Below are 24496 nucleotides of genomic sequence, written 5' to 3'. Positions count from 1 at the left end.
AAGGGATGTGAAAGAATGAATCGATGAAGCCTATAGAACAGGGAGGCTGCCAGCATATTCACTGGAAGAGGATGTGCGTGCCAACAGAGGTACAGGTGGAATGATTTTTTTTTTTTTAAATCTGTCTTTTCTGTGCTCTTCAGATGACCGAACAGAGGAAGCAGAAGCAGCGGATTGGCTTGTTGGGACACCCTCAGCACATGAACGTCAACCCCCAGCAGCCTGCATAAGGTCAAGTGACACGGCCATGAAGCAGCTTAGCATCGGCTGTGTCTGGACAGAGTGTGCATTTCCCACTCAGCGAATGCACATAATGTATACTGCACTAAGTGTGAGTGTAGGGAAATACTGTAACATACAGTAGGTAGTCATAAGGCGATGTGTAGCTCTACCCCACGCATGTGTTACTCCAAACAGTAACACTAACCCACCTCGTTCTGTTCAGTCCAGTTGGAATTGGTGCCAAATGTTTTCTGTTTAGAAATAAATTGGATTTTCTCACATGGCCTTTACTGGTTGAACTTGAAACACGGTATAGCTGACTGGACAGGAGGAATTAGTCCCATTTGTTTATTTATTATTTTATTTTAATGTTTTCTATTTATATTTCTAGCATAACAAGCAGTATTACATGTCTTATTTTTGTATGTTGTGCAATATATTAACTTAAATATGCAACCTAATTGGTGTGTGGATTTAAGTTCCGTCAATCTTATTTAAAAGCGTGGGCCAATTTTTTGTTTGTACTTATTGTCTCTGGATAAAATAGGGAGTAGTTGGTTGTCTTTACTTACATAAATATAGAGATAATATTGAATAAGCTGGTTTACTCTATTTTCATTTTTTTTCTTTTTTTCTTGAAAATGTGCATAATTCTTGAGTGTCAAGTGCACTCAATAGAGATAGTATATTGTGTGAGAGCAACATATACAGATAGTTTTCTTTCACCTGTGTAAATCAAATTTTGATTTGATTGATTTCTTATTTAATTGGGTTCTAAAGGACATTTAGAATGTTTGACTTGTCGGTCAAATATACTGTGTAATGTGTTTAGTATCACTCATGCTCAGGAGGATTTTACTGTAATAAGCGTCTTTAGCATAATTTCTTGTTTGGCAGCAAAAATGTTCCATTTGTGCCTGTTTTTGTCTTTAAAGTCTGACACGTTTGCTGCTTGTGCGGAGTCACTAACAAAATCTCTTTTTTGGACTACTATGTGTACATAAGGTTTGTTGCTTATCATTGCTTTTGTATAGAAAAATGAGATGGAGAATGAAACTGTTCCTCCTGAATGTTAAGATTAACTAAAAATCTAAGCACTGTCAATTTGTATATTAAAGTAGAATTATTTAATAAAATTGATGTAATTATCCTTTACTGTATGTTGTGTTTATTGTTAAGGTGATATTATAGGATTATTATTAGAAAATATCCATATAAAGTAAATCAGTAATGTGCTTTTTAGTTTTTTGTAATCTGGTTGCCTCAAAGTCTTTTTATACACCCACATACATTATCACTCAAATTTCAATTCCATATGCACAATGTAAATAATGTTTCAGGTGCAACTATAAATGCCACACATTGACAATATACAATATATTCCACAAGTAAAATACAGGAATTTCAGCCACTTCAGAACTTAAACTAGATCATGCCCTGAATTAATCTTTCAGCTTTCAGAGAAACTATATCTCTGTCAACTGGAAACGTGCATCTCTGAAACCAGCAAATGTTGGCAGTTTGAGTGGAATGTCTGTAATCGGGTGGATCTAAAATTGCTTATATCCTCATTAATCAGGGGCTTTCTTGAAAAATTCTCTGCATGCCAAGTATTTATCAAGCTCTACTCATCTCCAGATGAGCTGATGTTTATCTGCCTTTCAGTCTTTTACCATGTGTCCAGCAAAAAATGATGCCTTGTAAATGACACTGTCGTATTTAGTTTCATACTCCGGAGTCAAGACACTGTTTTGTGTTGAGTCAAACTAAAACTGAAGTAATAGTATGCGTATGCTGCTAATCAGTGTGTCACCAAAAAACAGGGTTTCATTTAAACAGTGCAATGTGTAAAAAACATCAAACACTAAATCAGATCAAATCTGCTCATAATATAGGGTACCTACCATTATGTAGATTATTGCCAACTATAATGTCCTTCACAATATAATGTCCTTATTGCAGCTTGAAATGGAGGGTGCATCAGTGCAACAACTGAGCTCCACCCAAGGACTCATGAGTTGGGCTTCAGCAGAATTAGCAATAGGGTAACATTGATTATCAGTTATTACTAGTGCACAGAGAACATTTCATTGAGCTAACAGTGTCTCCATTTCAATCTTTTACGTATTCTTTAGAAAATGAGTGCTGTGACACTTATATATAAATATAAGTATACACAGTTGTGGAAACTAACTGAGCACATTTACTCTAGTACTGTACTTAAGTACAATGGGGTACTTTACTTGAGTATTCCCATTTTATGCTATTACCTTTCAGAGGAAATGTTTTGTTAATTATTTATTATTATTGTTACTCCAGTACATTTGCATTTAGTTACTTTTCAGATTAAGATTTAACATACACAAAAATTATACTTTTATAAAATGATGCATGGTTATACATTAAACTACCCAACAGTTTATTAATTAGGTAACATTAGCTCCACCTCACCTCGACCAACTACAACACAGTACAGTTTACATAATAATAAATAATCATTAAAAAATGTGATATTAATATATGCCTGACAACTGGGGGCCATTTCGGACTTTTAGTTTTTAACTACAGTCCTAGAATGCAGGACTTCTATTTTTATTGTAATGGAGTATTCATTTTTTGTGTGGTATTATTACTTTTACTTAAGTAAATGACTTGAATACATCTCCACCCCCTCCACCCCCCGCTCCCCCGCTGAATATTGGGGACACTATCTTTTTAGATGCTCTGGCCTGATGGACAATGACATTGGCACAGCTTAGAAAAGTGCAGCAACAGCAAATTTAGGTCAAAATGTTACATTCATGTGTAGGAAGGCTATCATTCCTATATAGGCTAAATGATAAAAACGTGGGGAGAACCAGGGCATCATACTGGGGGGTGGGGTGGGAGTTTATATGAGCAGGGCCCACAAAGATATTAAAATGAATAGCCGTGGATGCGGGGAGGGGCCCATAGAGAATCCATACAGGGTCCAGAATGTTGTGTTACGCCCCTGCCTCATTGACATTCTTTTTTTCTCCCTTGTTTCTTTCCACAGAACAACAAAATCAAAAAGGATGTGTCGGAGACCCCTGTTTAATGTTCTTCAAGGTCTTGTCAGGATTTAGAACAAACGTTAAAACAAGCCCCTTTTCCCCGCTCCCTCGTTTCCGCCCTGGCGCTCCGTTGTTTTGGATCTGTTTCTATCTATAGTATCTGGCTGTTTCGGGACGCCGTCGGGTGGAACCGAGCGACCACTCGGGAACTCTCGGTTGTCTGCGCGTGTGATGTCATGGGCAGGGATCTGCTCCTCGGCTCTCTTCGGGCCATGTGGAGATCAACGTGACAACCCACAGGGTACGGTCAGGTTTAATGCTATAGTACAGCAGCAGGTGGAGAAAAAAAGAAAACCAAGCGCAGCAACAGTGTCATCTCGTCGCAGGTGCACGTGCCACACAGCAAGCGGGATAAGTGGGTACAGTAGCTGAGCGCGTGACACATGCCAGTCTATTAAATATGAAAAGTAGAAATGATTGCCCTGTTGGCCGCAATGAAACACTAACATGTATTAGAAGGCACCACTCATGTTATAATTGCTCATATTATTAAGATTTTATAATTTATTTATTATGATTGTCACGTCTGTACTAAAGCCCATATATTTCAAAATAAATAGGTCGTATTTGTATATATATATATATATATATATATATATATATATATATATATATATATATATATATACACACACACACACACACACACACACACACACACACACACACACACATACATACACAAATATAATAAAATATAGCCCTTAAAAAGTTATCAAATCCATTTTAAGTCCAGTGTTCATAACTGACTAAACCATTGCAAACAGTCTAAGATTAGCTTATTATTACTATTATTATTATTATTAATATTATTATTATTGTTGTTGTATGGGCTAGTTGTTCTTATTAAGACAACTTATATCGTGTGGTCTAACATCCCATCTAACAATCATTATTTATTGTGGCCTTATCACACTTCTGCTGGAATGAGTGCATTTACAGTAATAACCAGGCACAGGGCTTTATAATGGTTAATATGCTAAAACAAGTCGTTTTGTTATTGCCGTACGTCATTCCAGAGGCTATGTTTTCAGTAATTATTTTCACAATGATAGCCCTAATATAGCCTAAAGGCTGCCGTATTTGCAGTAATAATATTTCACCGATTCTTTAACTCTTGCTCTACTTTCTGTTTTTGTAAACACGGTCAGTTCTGCAAACACGGTTTGCCCCGAGAGCCGGAGCGTTATAGTGGTAGCTTTTACATGGGACTCGGCCCCAGTGGAGGAGCCTACTACAGCAGCAGGACGGGGGGAGGAGGTATGTGGTGTGTGTGTGTGTGTGTGTGTGTGTGTGTGTGTGTGTGTGTGTGCGTACGTGCGTACGTGCGTGCGTGTGTGGGGGGGGGGGGGGTGAGGAGTTGAAAGCTTCGTCCAACACGTGAGGCTCATGTGACGGTGTCGAGTCTGTCTCAAGCCGAGAGACGTGCCTGCAGTCACAGGGTTTATTTAACACGTAGTCAAAACCCTCCCAGCTCACACATTCAGCCGGGCGTGGAGCTTCCCTAGACGGCTACTACCGAGTCCGGACCTCAGTGACAACACTGCGCAGTGCCCGACTCCAGCTCACAGCGGGAACACACACACACACTGGATAACTGGACACTTTTTTCTTTATTTATTTGTATGATTTTTCTCATTTTGTTTTCTCGTTTTGAACAGCGACTGCAGATATACATTTGGGACATTTTAAAGCTTTTTGAAGTTATTTCTTCGGGTTTCACAGTTAAGTAATATGGAGAGAATTACCAGCGCACAACCACCTCCCTGTGTGCCAAGACACCCACCGCTGGATATAGCTGACATGCAAGGGTAAGAGGAATTTATATTTTATTCTGTTTTATTCTATCATACTAACATATATAAAGCACTTTGAACTGAACCCTTACCAAACTAAAACCTAACTATTTTTTATCTCGTCTCCAAAGAATCGATTTTCCCATGTATAATGTGTACAAACCCAGGAGGGGCATGAAGCGTGTGGATGAGAGCAAGGTAAATTCAAGATAAAATACTTAATATTCCTGCCATTATCGGTTAAAAACTGAGCAGCCTGGATTTCACTGACAACATTTCAACCCTTCAGGAGACATACAAGTTGCCACACCGACTGATCGAAAAGAAAAGACGTGACAGAATCAACGAATGCATTGCCCAGCTGAAGGATTTGTTGCCAGAACATCTTAAGCTTACAGTGAGTATTATCTTCTACATATGGCATGTCTGCTAACAGCCAGGGAATCTGACACGCCACATGGTTCTGCTGAGCAGTTGCTAGCAGTTGTTTGCTCCTGCTTTTGGATTCAGTTTTTGGAGTGTCAAAACAATACAAGTTTGTAGCATTTTAAGAGGAAAGCAGAGATGAACAAATAAAGATTTTTTTTTTTTAAATAGAATTTTGAAATTGTATTCTCTAAATGCTAACAATGTTTTAGATTTTAATTTGTTGTTGAGAATTTTGTGTGTACGTGGATTACATGACTTCCCGGGTGTTTGATGCTTGTCCTCTGTTCAGCTGCAGAATGTGTTACATAAGAAAGATCAACATGCTTATCGAAGGTCTTCCTGTTTTAGACGCTGGGTCATTTGGAGAAAGCCGTGGTGCTGGAACTCACTCTCAAGCATGTGAAAGCCCTGAGTGGTGTCCTGGAGCAGCAACAGCAGAAAATTATCGCGCTACAGAACGACCTGCAAATATGTAAGTTTGATGCTGTGATGTGTATACGTAAATTCCATACAGGTGTTATTCATTAAGCACCAACAGCTCTGCGATCTGTTGCATCTATCAGAACTACTTCAAAGAAAGTTGTGACGTGAAGATTATTTTTAACCTTGTGGTTCCAATCGACCAGGTGATCATGGAGGTGACAGTGCAGAGAGCAGTGAGGAGATGTTCCGCTCCGGCTTTCACTTGTGTGCAAAAGAGGTCCTCCACTATCTGGCCAGCCAAGAAAGCAGCACTGACTTGACTCCATCCCATGTCATCAGCCACATCCAAAAGGTAGCAGCTGAAGTCCTGCATCATCAAAGCAGCCGACACCCAGACGAGTCCATCCCTCAATCTTCGGAGAAACTGAAGAAACCCGCTGGAGAGCCTCAAAGGGCGCATGAGGGATCAGCTAAGAACTGTGTTCCTGTCATTCAAAGGACTAACCCGCATGCAACGGGGGAGCAGAGCGGCAGCGACACAGACACTGACAGCGGCTATGGTGGAGAACCTGACAAGCGTGACCCCAAAGCCCAGTGGTCAGAGAGCCATGCAAAGGAGGGGGAGCACAAGTACGTCACGTCTGAGAGGACGCCCAGTGTCATCAAGCAGGAGGATGATGAGCCTCGGGCCAAGAAATCAAGGTCTGAATCCTCAGAAGATGACATTCTCTCTGGTCACATGGCAGGAGGCCCTGGCAGCTATATGAGTTTCTCCCCCAACCAGCCCCCGTTTTGTCTCCCCTTCTACCTCATCCCCCCTGCAGCGGCAGCCTATCTGCCCATGCTGGAGAAATGCTGGTACCCCGGGAACATGCCGGTTATGTACCCAGGCATGAGCGGCTCTACAGAGACACTTCCCTCATCTCTGGTGATGTCCCCAAGGACAGGGTCTCCAGTATCCTACCAGCACCGCATGGACTCCCCTGCTCTTCACAAAGCTTTAAAGCAGGTCCCCTCATTAAACTTGGAATCTAAAGACTGAACAGATGTGTTTCTGTTGGAATCTTGGCCTCTGAATGTTGATGGGGTTGAAAAGAGGGTAAACAAATGCACCGGTATCCGTTCAAACCACTGCCGTTGTTTGGCCCATCAGAACATTGACCCCAACAAAGACCCCCAATGGTCACTGTCGTCTATCATCAGCTCCTCACACACTGAAACAGGACTTTTAGGGGCAACCTGGAGTGCCCACCTGAAAGCTCATAGATCACCTGTTGCATAGCTCTGAAACACTGTGAAGATCAGTGTAGAGACGATGAGTGCACAAGAGATTGCGAGAGGTTTTTTTTTTAGTAAGGTTTATCTACTCAGTGTTGAATGTTGGAGGCAAACATAGAATGTAAGGCACAGATAAGCCCACCCAAAATGATTTGGACCTACTTTTTGCACACACCACTCTGTAATGAATGTAAAGATTGAACAAAAGTCCCTTGTAGATGCTGCTTGAATTATTATTACCTACTGTAGATCTGTGAATGGAGGATCTACCTTTAGTGTTTGTGTTCCTGTAACTACAACAAACCATTGATTAGACTGGAATGTTACCAAAAAAAGAAAAATGTCACAAAAGACTTTGTTCCTTAGATCCTTCAATTAACTTGCAGCTAAATGAACACAATGTTCACCGTGTTCAAAGAATTCAGGGTGTTGTCACTGTACAAGGTGTGTCACTCATGTCAGTTTAAAAGTGATGTGGCCATACCTGCTTTTATGATTTCATTTGTGACTCATGACTATATTTGCATCTAGATGGAGTTCCTGTGAAGTGATGTCTTGCAATTATTTTTGTTTATACTACTCATATATCTATTTTTGATACGTGACCCATTGAGTGTACCTGCATCACTACCAGAGGAAGGTTGAGGTAGTCATTTGCTGTATGCCTAGAGACCGTGTACAGTATATAGCATTGTGCTCAACCAGATTTGCATCTTGCCCACAAATTCCCAGTCAAGTTAAGGCCTGATCTTAGCTCATGCTGTTGCCTTTACTCATATAACGCAGACACAACGATGGCAGGTGTTTAAATGTATTTTGCTTTAAATTGTGTCCGTTGCAAAGAGCGCGAATGTAAAGTTCAAACAAAAATAATAGTTTTGTATTAAAAAAAAGAGGTACTTCGGATTTCTATTTTGAAATGTAACAAAAGTTGTTTGTTGTACATATTTTGTATATAAAGTATTATTGATATATATTAAAATATTAATAAAGCTTTTTTTCCCCTGTGAAATTTGTGTTTCACTGCCGGATGGCTTAAATGTGTTGCAGCCAGACAACCTGACAGCTCCTCATAACAACGCATACTTACATAACACTTACATAACCCCTAAAGCAGCACAGCTTCTGTAAATCAATAGCATGTTTTAGATTACAGGCTGTAAACATTTCAAACTCAAAAGCATTTCTAAGAAATTGTCTGTAGGATGTCAATGAATTTTATTTTACATTTATATATCTATGTTACTGACTTTAACAGTGCAACGTTGAGCTTATCACAAATGGGATAATCGTGGTGCTTACTGAATACCATCATGAATATTATACACTAATAACCACTTATAATGCAATCTACACTATTAGTTTCAAAACTAAATAAAAAAAAAATAAAAAATTGTAAAAATGTTTTTTGGTAAAAATGTAAATGTTAACTACAAATTCACTGAATTAACTTAATTTTACTTTTGTGGTTTAGTAATTTCAGCCCCTTTACAGTCCATATGGTTTATATACCATAGGTAGGCCTACCATGCAGCATATAACAGCCACTGTACTAAAAGTGTGCAGAGTAGAAGCAGAAAATGTGTCTGGCAACTTGAGAACACCAACAGTGGATGAAAATGACATTTGAGGTTGTGGGAGAAAGGACTTTATGTCTTTGATTTACTTTCATATGTAACAATTTGGAATACCGTTCTGGTCCGACCTCTGCTGCTTGTTTGGGTGCTGTTTTCTGGGTGGTAACACTGCTGTAGTTGTAGTAATAGTGAAAATGAAAAGGTCTAAATCATGTGCTTACCACCCACCATGCCTCACTAAGAAATGTGGAAATGGCTGTTTTTCTTTTCTTGTAATCACAATGGTATTTTTGTAATTTGGTCCGCAGATCAGTGAATTAATTCCAACACAATATTTTGAGATTTAGTACTCTTCATAGGCCTGTTGAAAGTCCCGATGTGCTCAAAACGCAGTACTAGCACCACCTTGTGGAATTAGTGCCTCATACTGCACTGAAATGTATCTGCGCTAGATCACAAGTGATATGATGCTGCCTTTAGGGACCCCAACTTAGAATATGTCACAAACAATTTAGAAGAAGCAGCCTTAACTATTTAACTGTCAGTGTAAAATGATAAAATCATGGATGGCAGCTCTGAACAACATTTATATATTAACAATGGATCAAATCAGGCTACTTCATGTAATCCGAAAGAGGTTGCACACACACACACACACACACACACACACACACACACACACACACACACACACACACACACACACACACACACACACACACACACACACACACACACACACACCACAGGTGAACTAGTGACAACACAGAGAACCACAGAGAATTCTGTAGTTCCTCTCAGCTAGACGGAGTGTCTTTCAGTTCTTTGTTTTAGTTGTACTGCCTGCAACTTTACTGTACACTACCTGCTCAGCGCCAAACACCAAATACCTAACAGTAGCAGCGAGCTAGTAAACATAGTGGAGCATTTAGCAGCTAATGAGCCATATATTTTTCCCAGGAGTTGATATAACCTGACCAGAGCTTAAATGAGAGTGAATATTGGACGTATTCAACAATTAACTAGAGACTCAACTCCAAATGAATGCTAAAGTTGCTTAAGCTAAATGTATAAATTAGCAACTGTTTGCTATTACAAGTTCATCCTATCAACTTTACAGTAGTAAAAACATGACTCATGTTTACAGCTTGTTTCTGCTGCCTCCAAGTGGCCAAATAAATTATAAATGAGTTAATGTGGTTTTGAAAGCCCACAAAGATAACTAACATGATGGATGAAGCAGCTACAGCCACAGAAGAGCCTAGACAGCTTCTCATGATGCAAAGGGCAGTTCAATTGGTGCACAATCCTATCTGAATGTACCTTCTACTGTCTGGAAGGGAATTCATGATTGAGCCGAGGCCAAATGTGGCCTCCCTGGAGCCTCGCTGCATGAAGTGGCAACACTTATGGCTCCTGCAGAAAACACTGACCCCAGTGTTAAGGAGACAGCGAAAAAAAAAAATCGTCACGAGATAAAGACTGGCTTCCAAAAAACATAGAAATGAAGACTCTGTTATTGAGCTGCTGGCTAACTTTGAAACTTTGTGTCACAAAGGACGTAACGGCTGGGATGACTGTGATATGGCCTCAGTGGGTATCTATGCTGAGAACAGAGTGTGCACTGTGACTGAGGCAGCGGGGAGAATTGGCATTGCTGAGAGGCTGATCTTTCATTAGGCTCAAAACACTTAGTGAGTCATCAAAGAGAAAAGCCAAAAAGCTTCCATTCATCCTGCCATGCACATGGAGAACTAGCTGAGGTCAAGAAGCTCGACAACTCTTTCAAATGGGACAGTACAGAGACCGTAGGCCACGTTAACGTCACTGGTGTTAGCTTACTCCAAAAAAAATCTTCGCATAGTGCTGTTTTATTAAGCATAATAAATGTATGACTTATCAACTGCTTTTTATTTATTTTTTTAAACAATAAAACAGTTTGCAATTCACAATTGCAGATTAGTTTTACTGATCATCAGGTTCGGTCAATGGAGTCCACAGTACCTTGATGAATTTTTGTTAGGTTTGTTAGGTTTACAGGTTACGTTACAACTTCATACATCAAGTAAAAAACAGCTTGTGCTACCAAGAGCTTTTCTTCCTGAATTTATTGATTTGAAAACAGAGAAAAAAAGATTACTGTAATGCTAAAAGTATTAAATTAATTAATCTCAAATAGCAGCAAATAGTTATCTACCGTCAAACAACATGCACATTTGAACATCGTATTGCACATGCAAAATGAGTTAATGAATGGATTACAGTACAGTACATATTCATGCATTTGTGTGCAATGTGCCTCCAAGATTGTTTTGAATCTTAATGCATTACAATTTTCCAGTCACCAAAGACAAAAGTATCAGTTAACATGACATGACACTTTCAGCTGTGTGTGTGTGTGTGTGTGTGTGTGTGTGTGTGTGTGTGTGTGTGTGTGTGTGTGTGTGTGTGTGTGTGTGTCCTTATGAGGAGGAGCAGCAGCTGGACCACAAAACTTTGTATTAGTTAACATTTAGTAAAATATAACATCATGTAGAGAAGCTTATGACATCTGTATGTGAGGTGCTTGTGGAAAACTCAACAAATTATTATTATTATTATTAAATACTGTACAATCTAATAATGAGACCTTCGCAGGAAAATGAGTGGCAGGGCCTCAACAACTGTGATATGCGTATCAATAAGTTCACACCAACCCAAAGAGTTCCTCTGTCAATCTCAGTTACCCTTATTCCTCAAATTGACTTTCTGTATCATTTCCTGTATGAAATTACCTATTAAGTTCCACAATTGAAGCAAGGAAAGTACAATATTGATGAGCTGTTGTTGTTGTTGTTGTTGTTATTATTATTATTATTATTATTATTATTATTATTGGTGGTGGTAGTAGTAGTAGTAGTAGTAGTAGTAGTATAGTAGTTATTTAGTGGTGGGAGGTGAGAGTACATTTCCTTAAGTACTGTAAAGTACAGATGTGAGGTACTTTTCAGAGGAAGATTTTACTTACAAAACACAATCAGTTCAAAGAATATATGCATTGTTATTGTTATTAAACTACCCAACAGAGAATGAAGCAGTTATCAATAATAATGATCAAATAATATAACACTGACAGGGGCCATTCTGCACTTTTGATACTTTTTTTTTTGTAGTCGTACTTAATGGTTTGGGTTAGGGTTGGTTACTTAGTAAGCCCGTATGACCAGCTTTATTTATTTATTTATTTATTTTTTTTTCCTTCCAACTATTTTTATTTAAATTTCAGAATAAATGTCATACATCATACAGGCAATGGTGAACGAGGCATAGTTGAAACAGCATGTCAATTCCCCCCAAATCCCGTACCCACCCACCCACCCGCAACCCAACCCAACCCGGATCAGGTCCGAACCAGACGGGGACAGACAACACAGACCCATGCACACAGACAAGACACATACCAGCAAGTGCGCACTACAGCTTTTATTTTGAAAACCTCAGATCGGAAGTCTCATTCCTGTTCTTGCCTGCAATTCACAGGCACGTCTCTGGTGTCAGTGTCAGCCTGCGGGTGGCTCGGGCTCGGACTGGACCGGGCATGATGGTGCGGTCTGCGGTGCTGCTGCTTGGACTCGTCGTGTCGTGCCGAGCACAGTTCGCTCCACCCACACTGAATATCAGTCTGGATGAAGACCCAGAAGTGCGATGGATGCCTCTAACTAAAGTCTTTGACGTAGACTACCTGAAAAAAGCCGCTGCTGAGGTCATTGAGTAAGTTTGCCAGAGGCTCTTTTTCGCATACCATGTTGTTAAATAGGACGAATACTTAATTCGAAGTACTTTCTAGAAACAATAACTGTATATAGGTAACGTTAGTTAGCCTATTACTAACGTTACAGTTTTTGTTTCTAGAAAGTACTTTCGTTTTTCATTTCATGTAATGCTTATAGGCGTTTAAGAAGTTATCCATTAGTTATGAATAGTGCATAGGTAAGGTATTTTAATAGTATATTATTAGTAATTTATAAATAGGCTATTAAAAATGGGATTGTCAGAATAAAAATAGAAAACTTCTAAGGTAACTAACAGGCTACAGATGGTATGGTTTCCGTTTGTATTACATTCAACATTGGTGGTACAGAGGAGGGTAAACTGTATCAAAGGCACATAACCTCAAATAGCTACAAAAAAAATTATTCTGTTAGAAAGCTAACATACTAATATAATGTGCTTAATATTAACACATCATGCCAGCTTTGAATCAGCAGCTAAACTTACTTCTGGGTTAATGAGAACTGTGTTATCTTCAGTATCTCTTCAGTAGTGCTGATACAGAAATGTTTTCTTCTTCTTTTTATGTTGTTGTCAGCTCTACAGTTCCAAAATGGGTGCATCATGCAGTTACACCTATTGTGAAGGCCTTGGAAAAGTACGTTCCTCAGCCTTATGCGGGGGAGATCCGTGGCATGGCTTCACACTTGGGAGGAAGCATTTCAGATGTCATCATTCTCAACTTTGCCTATGAAATATCTGCGTATGTATGATTTTAAATATAATTACACATTTATAATAGAAACCTGTATACAATGCATAGGCACACAATTTCTAACAAGTATGCAGGGTTAAGGTGAAAGCCCTCTTATGTCTGCAAACAAACTTTATGCATTCCCAGGTTTTGCACAAGCATCGTAGCTCAGGACAAAAATGGGCATGTGTACCACGGCAGGAATCTTGATTATCCACATCCTGTTCTGAGGAATATGACTATCAACGTAAATTTCCTCAAGAATGGAAAGGTACAGTATGTATTCATAGCATTTAAAAACTAAATAACTGTTGTACCTCCTCAAGCTACACCCCAACAATATTTTATCCAGAATCACCAGTCAGTAAGTTTTATCAGGTCCAAAATGAAAGTCTTTGCAGAATGATGCAATTCTGTAGTTTTTACACACCTATTAAGGTGGCGTACAGTGGAACTTCATTTGCTGGCTACGTTGGCCTGTGGACGGGACAGAGTCCTAACAAGTTTACTGTCTCTGGCGACCAGCGAGGTAAGACCACTCTTTTTGCCAGCAGTCGTGATTGTCCAGAAATGTTGCAATTGTCAGATTTTATTGTTTCTTTTGTGTTTTCATGTTTGTATTCGTGTTTGTGCTCATCAGGCAGTGAACACTGGTGGAACTGGTGGAAGAATGTGGTGTCTGCTTTTCTTTTTCGGAGATCCCCAGTCAGCTGGCTGGTGAGGGAGGTGAGTATGTTACGGAAGTCAGCATAATAAGGATGTTTGCTATGAATGAAGAATGAAGAACTGAAACTTTGACCGGTTGTGTGTGACCAACAGATACTGGAGGAAGCAGAGAACTTTCAAGATGCAGTGATGCGTCTCTCCAAGATACCCATCATCACTGGGGTGTATTACATTGTGGGCGGGGTGCGAGCAGGGGAAGGGGCTGTCATCACCAGAGACCGAGTGGGCCCCGCTGATATCTGGCCACTGGATCCTGTAAATGGAGGGTAGGCAAATATCTGAGGAGAATCTGATATGTCAAGGTGTATGTTAAGTGTGACTGCACAAGTGAACCCAAACTAAAATTGTGTGTTCCTGTTTTAGATGGTACAGAGTGGAGACCAACTTTGACCACTGGCTTCCTCCCCCAGCCTGGGATCATCGAAGGTGAGTCATCTTATGTGATTTATACTTCCACAAAATTGTTGCAGTTACTGTTATAATATGTTATAATGCTGTTGTTATGTGTTCATTTTGTAGAGACGCAGCCAACAAAGCACTAAATGCTACTGGCCAAGATCACATCAACATGGAGACATTGTATCAGGCAAGCATGGACTAATAAATCCATCAATTTCAGGGGACCAATGTAAACGTGATACTGAGAGAGATGATACACTGCACAATTTGAAAGTCAGCGACAATGAATTGATTTCTAACAGAGGCTTGCCCCACAGGTTCTGTCACAGTTTCCAGTATGTAATGGGTAAGTAGAACGTTATCTGTTCATTATGATCACGTGACATGTTCATGTTGCTGAGATGGGGCAGCTGTGTGCATACCAGTTTCTGTTCCCTTTGCCCCACCTCAGCAATAATGTCAGTAGGCCTTTGTTTGACACCATGCTTCAGCACATAGCAAGTAGCATATAGAACAGCAATAGTTGAGTTTCAGTGAAAACATATGATAACCTTTTGAGTGCAAGTTATTATTTAAATTTATATTTCTAAGGAACCTTTACACAGCTTGTTAAATACATTGCATGACATTTGATAGTATATATTGTCTATGTTGATAATCCCCAGAGGTACTATTTACACAACAATAATGAGTGCTGCAGCCCCCGAGAAGTACAATACACTTGTCAGACCACAGGTAATTACATTATTTTTTACAACTACATCTTAAAAGCATATATTTATAATAATAAGCAATGAAGGGGTGATATGTCACTGAAAATAAGACCCTCTCTCACTCATCTCTTTTTTGTCAATCGTGTTCAAGGGCTGCCAACCGAAGTGACGGGCCTTGAGCAGTCAACAATGCACGGATTTTTGCTGCAGAACGTCTTTGCGTGGTTGCATGGTTATTGATTCATGCAGATTTATGATCATGTGGAGATTATATAATCAATAAGATTAGAAGGAAATTGGACTCAAGCAGTTTTAAGGTGACAGTGTTTTTCTGCCTCTACTAAAAGAAAATGTGTTAGGATCATTTTTGTCAACTTATGTACCTGCAATGTATATGTCAAGCTTAACAAAATGTTGGCTACTTTAATGATTGTGATCATCTAGAGTCAGCTGAAGAAAGGTTGAGAGACCCTGAAATACAGAACAAGGATAGAAAATCCCTTCTACCTGGTGTGCCAGTTTTCTGCCTCTTCTTCTCTGGTTAACTTATTTTAGTCACTGACTATCATTGTTCACATTTGCCTCTTTGTTTACATCATTCAGATCTGATTGTGATTTGTGTAGTTGTACTTTAATATTGCTTTTGGAAGTAAAAGTATTGGTTTTGGAAGTCAGCATAGTAATATGGGAAGGTGAAAGACTTGGAAGTGTGACTTTCAAAATCATACTTAGTCATATGCCAACTTCCACCACCAATAGACACAGAGGTTTCCTAATAAGTATGTTAATAACTTCCAAAATCAATATGCCATGCTACACAATGAATGCAAAAGTTTCATATTACATTTTGAAGTTAAAGTATTGGTTTTAAAAGTTAGTATAGTAATTTGGGAAGGAGAAAAACCTAGAAGTGTGACTTCCAGATTCATACTGAAAACATCCTAAAGTAATATGCCAACTTTCACAACCAATAGGATACTGCCACTTATACATACAGAGGGTTCTTAACAAGTATGTTACAGTGATATATAATATAGGGGCGCACGATTCAGAAAATGTAACGATTCGATATAGCTTTTTAGGCTCAAGATTCGATTCAAAACCGATTTTCGATTCAAAAACAATTCTCGATTCAAAAACACGATTCACAGTATGTAAATGTAGTTACTTTTCCCATGTGATTGCAATAGACATACAATTAATAAAAAAAAAAAATCATATTATATATTATTTTTGAAGTAAAAGTATTGGTTTTGAAGGTTAGCATAACAATTTGGAAAGGTTAAAAATCTAGAAATGTGACTTCCAAAATCACACTGAAAACTTCCCAAAGTCATATGCCAACTTTCACAACCAATAGGGTATTGCCACCTATACACACAGACATTTCCAAGTAAGTATGTTACACTGATATACACTCACCTAAAGGATTATTAGGAACACCTGTAAGATTTCTCATTAATGCAGTTATCTAATCAACCAGTCACACAGCAGCTGCTTCAATGCATTTAGGGGTGTTGTCCAGGTCTAGACAATCTCCTGAACTCCAAACTGAATGTCAGAATGGGAAAGAAAGGTGATCTAAGCAACTCTGAGCGTGGCATGGTTGTTGGTGCCAGACGGGCTGGTCTGAGTATTTCACAATCTGCTCAGTTACTGGGATTTTCATGCACAACCATTTCTAGGGTTTACAAAGAATGGTCTGAAAAAGGAAAAACATCCAGTATGCGGCAGTCCTGGGGGGTGAAAATGCCTTGTTGATGCTAGAGGTCAGAGGAGAATGGGCCGACTGATTCCAGCTGATAGAAGATCAACTTTGACTCAAATAATCACTCGTTACAACTGAGGTACGCAGCCAAGCATTTGTGAAGCCACAACACGAACAACCTTGAGGCGGATGGGCTACACCAGCAGAAGACCCCACCGGGTACCACTCATCTCCACTAAAAATAGGAAAATGAGGCTACAATTTGCATGAGCGCATCAAAATTGGACAGTTGAAGACTGTAAAAATGTTGCCTGGGCTGATGAGTCTCGATTTCTGTTGATACATTCAGATGGTAGAGTCAGAATTTGGCGTAAACAGAACGAGAACATGAATCTGTCATGCCTTGTTACCACTGTGCATGCTGGTGGTGGTGGTGTAATGGTGTGGGGAATGTTTTCTTGGCACACTTTAGGCCCCTTAGTACCAATTAGGCATCATTTAAATGCCACAGTCTACCTAAGCATTGTTTCTGACCATGTCCATCCCTTTATGACCACCATGTACCCATCCTCTGATGGCTACTTCCAGCAGGATAATGCACCATGTCACAAAGCTCGAATCATTTCAAATTGGTTTCTTGAACATGACAATGAGTTCACCATACTAAAATGGCCCCCACAGTCACCAGATATCAACCCAATAGAACATCTTTGGGATGTGGTGGAACGGGAGCTTCGTAACCAGGATGTGCATCCCACAAATCTCCATCAACTGCAAGATGCTATCCTATCAATATGGGCCAACATTTCTAGAGAATGCTTCCAGCACCTTGTTGAATCAATGCCACGAAGAATTAAGGCAGTTCTGAAGGCGAAACGGGGTCAAACACGGTATTAGTAGGGTGTTCCTAATAATCCTTTAGGTGAGTGTATAATAACTTCCCAGATCAATATGCAAATGATGAACAACGAACACTTTCATATAGGTTATGAAAGTCAGCATTTTAGATTGGGAAGGTGAAAGACCTGGACATGTGACTTCAAAAATCATAATGAAAACTTCCCAAACAAATATGCTAACTTCCACAACCAATACATTACTGCCACTTATACATACAGAGGTTTCCTAATAAGTATGTTATACCGATATATAATAACTTCCAAAATCTATATGTCATGCTACACAACAACTGAAAATCTTCTATATTGACTTTGGAAGGAAAGGTATTGGTTTTGGAAGTCAGCATAGTAATTTGTGAAGGTGACAGACCTGCAAATGTGACTTCCAAAGTCATGATAAAAAATAGACTTAACTTGAAAACATTACCAGTGATTTGGACATTCTTGTTGTTAACTATTGTCCATTTTTACAGCATGAACGCTTCACTGTTGTTTCCTCTTGCCCATGTACACAGCAGACACTCCTAAAAAACAATCCTGCTGAATGTGTGAATTATTTGTTCTCCTTAAATGATAACCAAGTCCAGTCCAGTCCCAGTGCAATTAACCTCTGAAGCTGTGTCTGGCTGTGTTCACCAACTGCAGCCTGTGACATAAGGTTCTAGAACAGTGATGCCTTAAAGACATAGATTTGTCCTGCAGAATTCTGTGACACACAGAAAAAAGAACACACACACACACACACACACACACACACACACACACACACACACACACACACACACACACACACACACACACACACAAAGAGACAGAGTATCATTGAGAGTTTTAACACAGCTCATTAGTGGACTGTTATGGGAAAATGCCATAAAAAAATAAATGCCTAGTGTGTAAAGTATCTGAAGTGTCTAAAGCAGAGTTATTGTAAGATCACTAACATAATCACATAAGAAGAAATCACTAAAACTATAATATTTCTCTTTTTATAATATGTATCTCACATCTTTTATATTAAACAGAGGAAATGCAGATGATACAGATTTGTTTATAATATGGTAATATCATAAAATAATAATAAAATAAAAAAGTAGTTACAGACCAGAATGTTCATAACGTCTGTCAGAATACAGTATATCTGTATTCACCCTACCACAAATGGGGTGACATTGAGTTGCCATAGATTTGAAATCCTGTTTAACCACTTATCTGTGACCAGTTCTGATGACAGAGCAGTGTTGAAACAGTCTATGGTAAAAACATAAACTTCTTCTTCTCCCCTTTTAACGTGCGCGCTCCCGAGAGGTTCACGCGCTTCTCAGTAGCACGCGCAGGCACTAGCAACAGTCAGTAGATCACATGATATGACAAAGCAGCTAGCTACTTCCTATGTAGACAGCTAGCCAGTTCACATCCAGACTGCCACAGAGACTGCGACTACCTTAACATCCAAGATGCTGGCCCTCATAAACAGGCTTTTGGACTGGTTCAGGTCCCTCTTTTGGAAAGAAGAGATGGAGCTTACATTGGTGGGACTTCAGTACTCTGGGAAAACCACATTCGTCAATGTGATTGCAGTAAGTAGCTAGCTAGCAAACAAGCACTGTCGGTATTGGGCCCAGGCTAACGTTACTACCTGGGAGAGGTTGTGCACGAAGGTTTCTTTGAATCTTAAAAAAATATTTTTAATCGCTGCAACATTTATATCTAATTGTTCCAATAAAATCACGGGCATGAGTCATGGCTGTATGACTGGATAGTGTTGGTGCCTTGCTGTGGTGAAGTATTTCACTCAGTTGTTGTTTGGCTAGCTAGAGTGACGAAGTTCTTGGTATGACTGTGCCTTTATACTTATGAAACCGGTCATGGGAACGGAATGCTTTGTGATAGCTGCCGGAGTGAAGTTGACAACACGGGCCACACGTTATAACTTAGTAAACAGTCTGTCTTGGCTACGTCATCAAGCTAGGGTGGATTGAAGCGGCCTGGGTCACCTAGTCGCAGCATGCCAGCTATCGGAACACTTTATTGATCCCCTCAGGGGAATTGCATTAGACGATATTCCTCTGTTGTTAGGTCTAGCACTGTTAATGTTAAAACTTGTAAATATTTCTTTCTTTGTTTGACCAGTTTGTTTTCATGTCTAGCTTGTTTAACCTGTCACAACCTTGGGTGGATATGGGGTATAAGGGTTATTTTCTGTAGTCCAGTGTTTATGTCTCTGTTTCTAGGTAATGGACCTTTTTCACAGCAGACATTTTGACTTGTCATAGTAGGAAAAACACAGCTGAAATATGATAACCTTAACGATGGCTCAGTTCCATCAAGTATCCCAGTAAGCTATTTCAGTGAGTCAGCATGCCCAATACCAGGGCCTCTCCTAAGTGGAACGCAGTCATCATTAATGGCTTTGAATACACCTGTGCTTTGCCTACTATGACAGGTCAACCGGTCTGCTGTGAAAAAGGTCTATAGACCACACTATAGTCTTAAGTCAAGTTGTAGGCCACAGTACTGTAGGCTCCCTGTGTTCTGGATTCATCTCATGAATACACATTTTTTCTGACTCTGTTGTGGTCACATCAGGTGATCTGTAAGTAGGTTTGAACAAAGCTGCCTTCTCCTTCACTTTGCAAGACTATTGGACTGGACCCAGGCTGTATATGAGCTATACAACCAAGGCTATTAAAGTTGTCAGGCATATTTGATATCAAAGCAGGTTACCGGGTGACCCCGCTTTTAGGATAAATGCCTTGTATGGCACATTAAGCTTTTGGAATGTTTGGTTACAAAGCACTAGTTGGTTGCAGAAAGCTTGACTGGAAGCTAAAGTATGCTGATGCATAGATGCCATCATCCTAACATGATTCATGGAGTAAAAGGACAAATGTTTAAATTCAGTTAGAGGCTTCAATCAGCAAAAAATTACCCTTGTAATCAAATAATTTCTTTCTTGTGAAATTCCGCACGACTTTTCATGTGACTTCTAAATAAGATGAAACAAACCATACTGACATGACTTAATTACATGTAGAAACGTTTTTATGTGGTGATACTGATGGAAAGACACTGCCATTGTATGAATGTCAGTACACAAATGGTAGTAATTAAATAGCACCAAGATAGAAAAAAGGCTCATGAGATGAATATTTCTAATACCATTTCATCACACTTAATATGTCATGCTGCTTTTTGTCTTCCATTTCTCTTGCGCAGTCAGGCCAGTTCAGTGAAGACATGATTCCCACAGTTGGTTTCAACATGCGGAAAGTCACTAAAGGCAATGTGACAATAAAGGTAGGCTAACAAGCAAAATGTCACTGTTGGAAAAAAAAAACTCTGAATTCTGTTTTCCACTGGACCAGTGCCAGCCCTGCCTGGTCTGCACCCTGGAACAAGGCTTTTGTCTTGCCTATGACTGCATTTTAGATTTTGTGCTTTCTCGCCTCAGATATGGGACATAGGGGGACAGCCTCGCTTCCGAAGCATGTGGGAGCGCTACTGTCGAGGAGTCAATGCTATAGTGTAAGTTTGTGGACAGTACAAAGTAGAGCAGGTGGCCTTTATGACCACACATTTACTATTTGACTTCCTAAGGTCGCTGGAATCCTGGAAAACTGAATGGAAATGATACATACTGCTGCAATACAATACTAATTCAATATGTTTACATTTGGCTTGGTATCTCTCCATATAATTGTCATTACAAAATTCCTGTCGTATTAAGAGTTTTAAATATTTGGTTTTCAATTTTGATTTAGTGAAACTGGTATTTATTGTTACCAAACTCTCTAAGTCGTGTTTATTTTCTCCCATTTGCAGTTACATGGTGGATGCTGCAGACCGAGAGAAGATAGAAGCTTCCAGAAATGAACTGCACAACCTTTTAGACAAACCACAGCTACAAGGAATTCCCGTAAGAGGACACTTGTGGTCTTTGGCCCAAAAGCTCATAATGTTCCAGCCTCACCTTAGTTCATCACATTGATTTCTGAGGGTCTGGTGACTCTGGTCACACACACGGATTAAACTCATAATTAGTAATCACTGCGACTAATGGGTTGCAGTGACTCAGGCTTGATGAAACACTAAGTGGTCATTTGAGCCCAAGCCAGGATTTTTTTTTTTAATGAGTTTTCAATATCTAAGATGACAGGATAATTGAATTGGCAGAGTGTGTGTGGTGTCTTGACACCACACACAGTTCTTTTTTTCCTAACAGTAAGGATTCTGTGATTGGTGAAGCACATGGTTGAAAAAAATCCTTTAATTGACTGCTCACACTGTGAGATAATGCTGATACATTGCTGTGGTGGATATTGATCAGCCCGTTCTCTTTTTTTTTTTTCTTTCCATGTTTCAGGTTCTAGTCCTGGGCAACAAACGAGACCTACCCAACGCACTTGATGAGAAGCAGCTGATTGAAAAAATGTGAGGCACTCAAGACTACAGTATTTTTGTTGATAACCCTGCACAAATGTCAGGACTTGCTTCAGACGTCAAGTATCCTATAGTCATAACTAGTGCAGGATAAATCATCGTCAGGAGTACCATGTGAGTCTTTCCCAGTGGTGATCCAAAAATGCTAAAATCAGACATTTCAACACACTAAATTATATACTGTCTGACCAAAAGAATGTGGACATGGGTATCCACATAACTATGTTAAATCAAAAATACTTAAATAATACATAAATATTGTGAATTTAAATAAAAAATGTTTTAACCATAATCGTCAGCTTAGAATTATAAGGTTCTATCTCCACTTTTGGTCGAAATTGAGTTTATGACATAATCTGATCCATTAGGTGTTTATTAATGCCTATGTGGTGTTATTTTTGTAAAAAAAAATATTTAGTTAGTTATTAATAAAATAAAATACTACATAACAGTTTTGCCAGCTGGGATGTAAAAACTTTGATGCTCAATATCTCACAACTACCCTAAACGGAGATAGAACCTTATAATTCTAAGCTCACGCATTGTATTTTAGGACAACTGGCCGGGGACTACAGCCGGAAATTAGCAATAGAGGCTAAAGCTGCTCCTTTTACTATACAAATAATTAAAGGGGATTGTCCACGACATTTAAACTAAACTAAACTAAAAGCCCTACCAGAAGAATGGAGCCTGTTTGTAGCAGCATATTAATGACCATAGTTTTGGCACAATTAAATGGAATCACGGAACACAAACTTCTGGCCATATGGTGTAGGTGAATCATTTGCCTTATTTCCCCTGCATGGTATGGCACGGCTCAACTCGTCTGGCTTGGAAAATGTTCTTTTTTGGGTTTCTTTTGGCGAAAGTGGTGGATTGTACCTGGTACTTTCTTTGGTATGACCTCCCTCAAGGTTCCAAGCGAGCTGAGCCGATACTAAAATGTGGAATTAAAACACTGCACACCAGTGATTGGTCAGAGAGAACCGTCACTATAATTGTAACTTGCGCGACACGAGACATCCTGGACATCCTGCGAAAACCTGCCATGTTTGAATAGCCACCCTTGCGACCACATTTTTATATATATCATTTTACATTTTTTATCTGGTTAAAATGACAAATGTTTTGATGGAGGTATTGGATCATCTTGATCAGGACGTCTCTATTGTTGGGGAATTTTTTATTTTTATTTTTTTTTTATCCACTTCAACATAAGACTCTAATTTCCCCATAGAGGTTTCATGTTTCCTACTTTCCTTTTTTCAGGAATCTGTCTGCCATTCAGGACCGAGAGATCTGCTGCTATTCTGTCTCCTGCAAAGAGAAGGACAATATAGGTAAAGTGCAGATCAGTGTTTAAATGGTTCTACATCTATTTGGGCCTGCTGAGGATATAAAATGTATTAATATCCTCCCCTCTGCAGATATCACGCTGCAGTGGCTCATCCAGCATTCAAAGTCACGGAGAAGCTGAAAATGAAGCGCCCCCCCCCCAGTTGCAGCTCTGGCCTCAGCCCCCTAATAGTCATGGGACCTCGACAGCCATCCTTTCCACTGCCTCTGTGAAGTAATTCCAGCTATCTGCTCACTACCGTCACCACCTGCACCACCCAGTACACTACCATACATGTGTAGCCCCCTGTACAGCACTACCCCCACCCCAACTATCTGGAGTCTTGAAAAGTTGTTACAGTACTGTGCTAGAAGGTGGATTGTCTACCCATCATGCCTTATTGCCAGTCATTACAGACATGCTTCGTGTCTGAGTTTTTTAAAATTTCTTTTAATTGCTTCTATTCCCTTCGAAACAAGAGTCTAAAGGCCTTTTTACAGTCACCGTTCCCGACCTGCGACCTCGCGCGACAGTGTGACAAAATGACGTAGCTCTCGCTGGCGCGCCAGCATTTAAAGTGCGCGACCAGAGGTCGCGCACCACTCTTATTTTTTTTCAGCGGCGCACGACAAAGCGCAAACAGGAAGCATGGACGAGTTCTCTCTTGTAAACTTACTGGGTTAAAGCGTAACTCTTGACAAAATGCAACCTAGGGTCTTTTTGTGAATGACCCGAGTCAAACTTTCGTTTAAAAGCATATTTAGGATGGAATCACCACTTTTAAGATTTACAGTATTTTCGTTCAAATGGCCTTTTGAATGGGAGTGCTAGGGGCACTTTTATGCTAGCCTCAAAATAGCTATTTTTAAAACACTAAGAAGGCTCGACACATGAGACTTTGCTCGAGGTATCACCAGGGGCTCTACACCTTAACGAAAGCATTGACAACAT

The 24496-nt window shown here is 39.6% G+C and overlaps 4 protein-coding genes across 26 annotated transcripts in view; all 4 read left to right on the top strand.

The window, feature by feature from the left end:
* Window positions 1-1377, top strand: part of itpr1b (inositol 1,4,5-trisphosphate receptor, type 1b) — a 103958-nt gene extending 102581 nt beyond the window's left edge. For all 23 annotated transcript variants that reach the window (XM_031279872.2, XM_031279851.2, XM_031279885.2 and 20 more), the window contains one exon: window positions 144-1377. In XM_031279872.2, the coding sequence (XP_031135732.1) occupies window positions 144-230 (87 nt within the window). In that variant the 3' untranslated portion in view covers window positions 231-1377. The remainder of the gene's footprint in view (window positions 1-143) is intronic.
* Window positions 1378-4714: 3337 nt separating this feature from the next.
* On the top strand, window positions 4715-8127 carry bhlhe40 (basic helix-loop-helix family, member e40). Its single transcript, XM_031279897.2, has 5 exons — window positions 4715-5128; window positions 5245-5311; window positions 5403-5510; window positions 5891-6014; window positions 6169-8127. The coding sequence occupies exons 1-5, from the start codon at window positions 5052-5054 to the stop codon at window positions 7005-7007; spliced, it is 1215 nt and encodes a 404-aa protein (XP_031135757.1). The 5' UTR covers window positions 4715-5051; the 3' UTR covers window positions 7008-8127.
* A 4190-nt stretch (window positions 8128-12317) lies between these two features.
* LOC116036368 (N-acylethanolamine-hydrolyzing acid amidase) lies at window positions 12318-15589 on the top strand. The gene is made up of 11 exons (XM_031279909.2): window positions 12318-12570; window positions 13169-13333; window positions 13472-13595; window positions 13763-13853; window positions 13965-14050; window positions 14144-14316; window positions 14414-14476; window positions 14570-14636; window positions 14767-14795; window positions 15115-15184; window positions 15314-15589. The coding sequence occupies exons 1-11, from the start codon at window positions 12398-12400 to the stop codon at window positions 15329-15331; spliced, it is 1059 nt and encodes a 352-aa protein (XP_031135769.1). The 5' UTR covers window positions 12318-12397; the 3' UTR covers window positions 15332-15589.
* Window positions 15590-19103: 3514 nt separating this feature from the next.
* On the top strand, window positions 19104-23983 carry arl8bb (ADP-ribosylation factor-like 8Bb). The gene is made up of 7 exons (XM_031279743.2): window positions 19104-19346; window positions 20986-21066; window positions 21221-21294; window positions 21592-21685; window positions 22133-22200; window positions 23479-23549; window positions 23637-23983. The coding sequence occupies exons 1-7, from the start codon at window positions 19224-19226 to the stop codon at window positions 23684-23686; spliced, it is 561 nt and encodes a 186-aa protein (XP_031135603.1). The 5' UTR covers window positions 19104-19223; the 3' UTR covers window positions 23687-23983.
* Window positions 23984-24496: the final 513 nt, after the last annotated feature.

Source organism: Sander lucioperca, chromosome 6 (assembly GCF_008315115.2).
Source record: "Sander lucioperca isolate FBNREF2018 chromosome 6, SLUC_FBN_1.2, whole genome shotgun sequence".
NCBI lineage: Eukaryota > Metazoa > Chordata > Actinopteri > Perciformes > Percidae > Sander > Sander lucioperca.
This window is presented reverse-complemented; position numbering and strand designations above follow the sequence as displayed.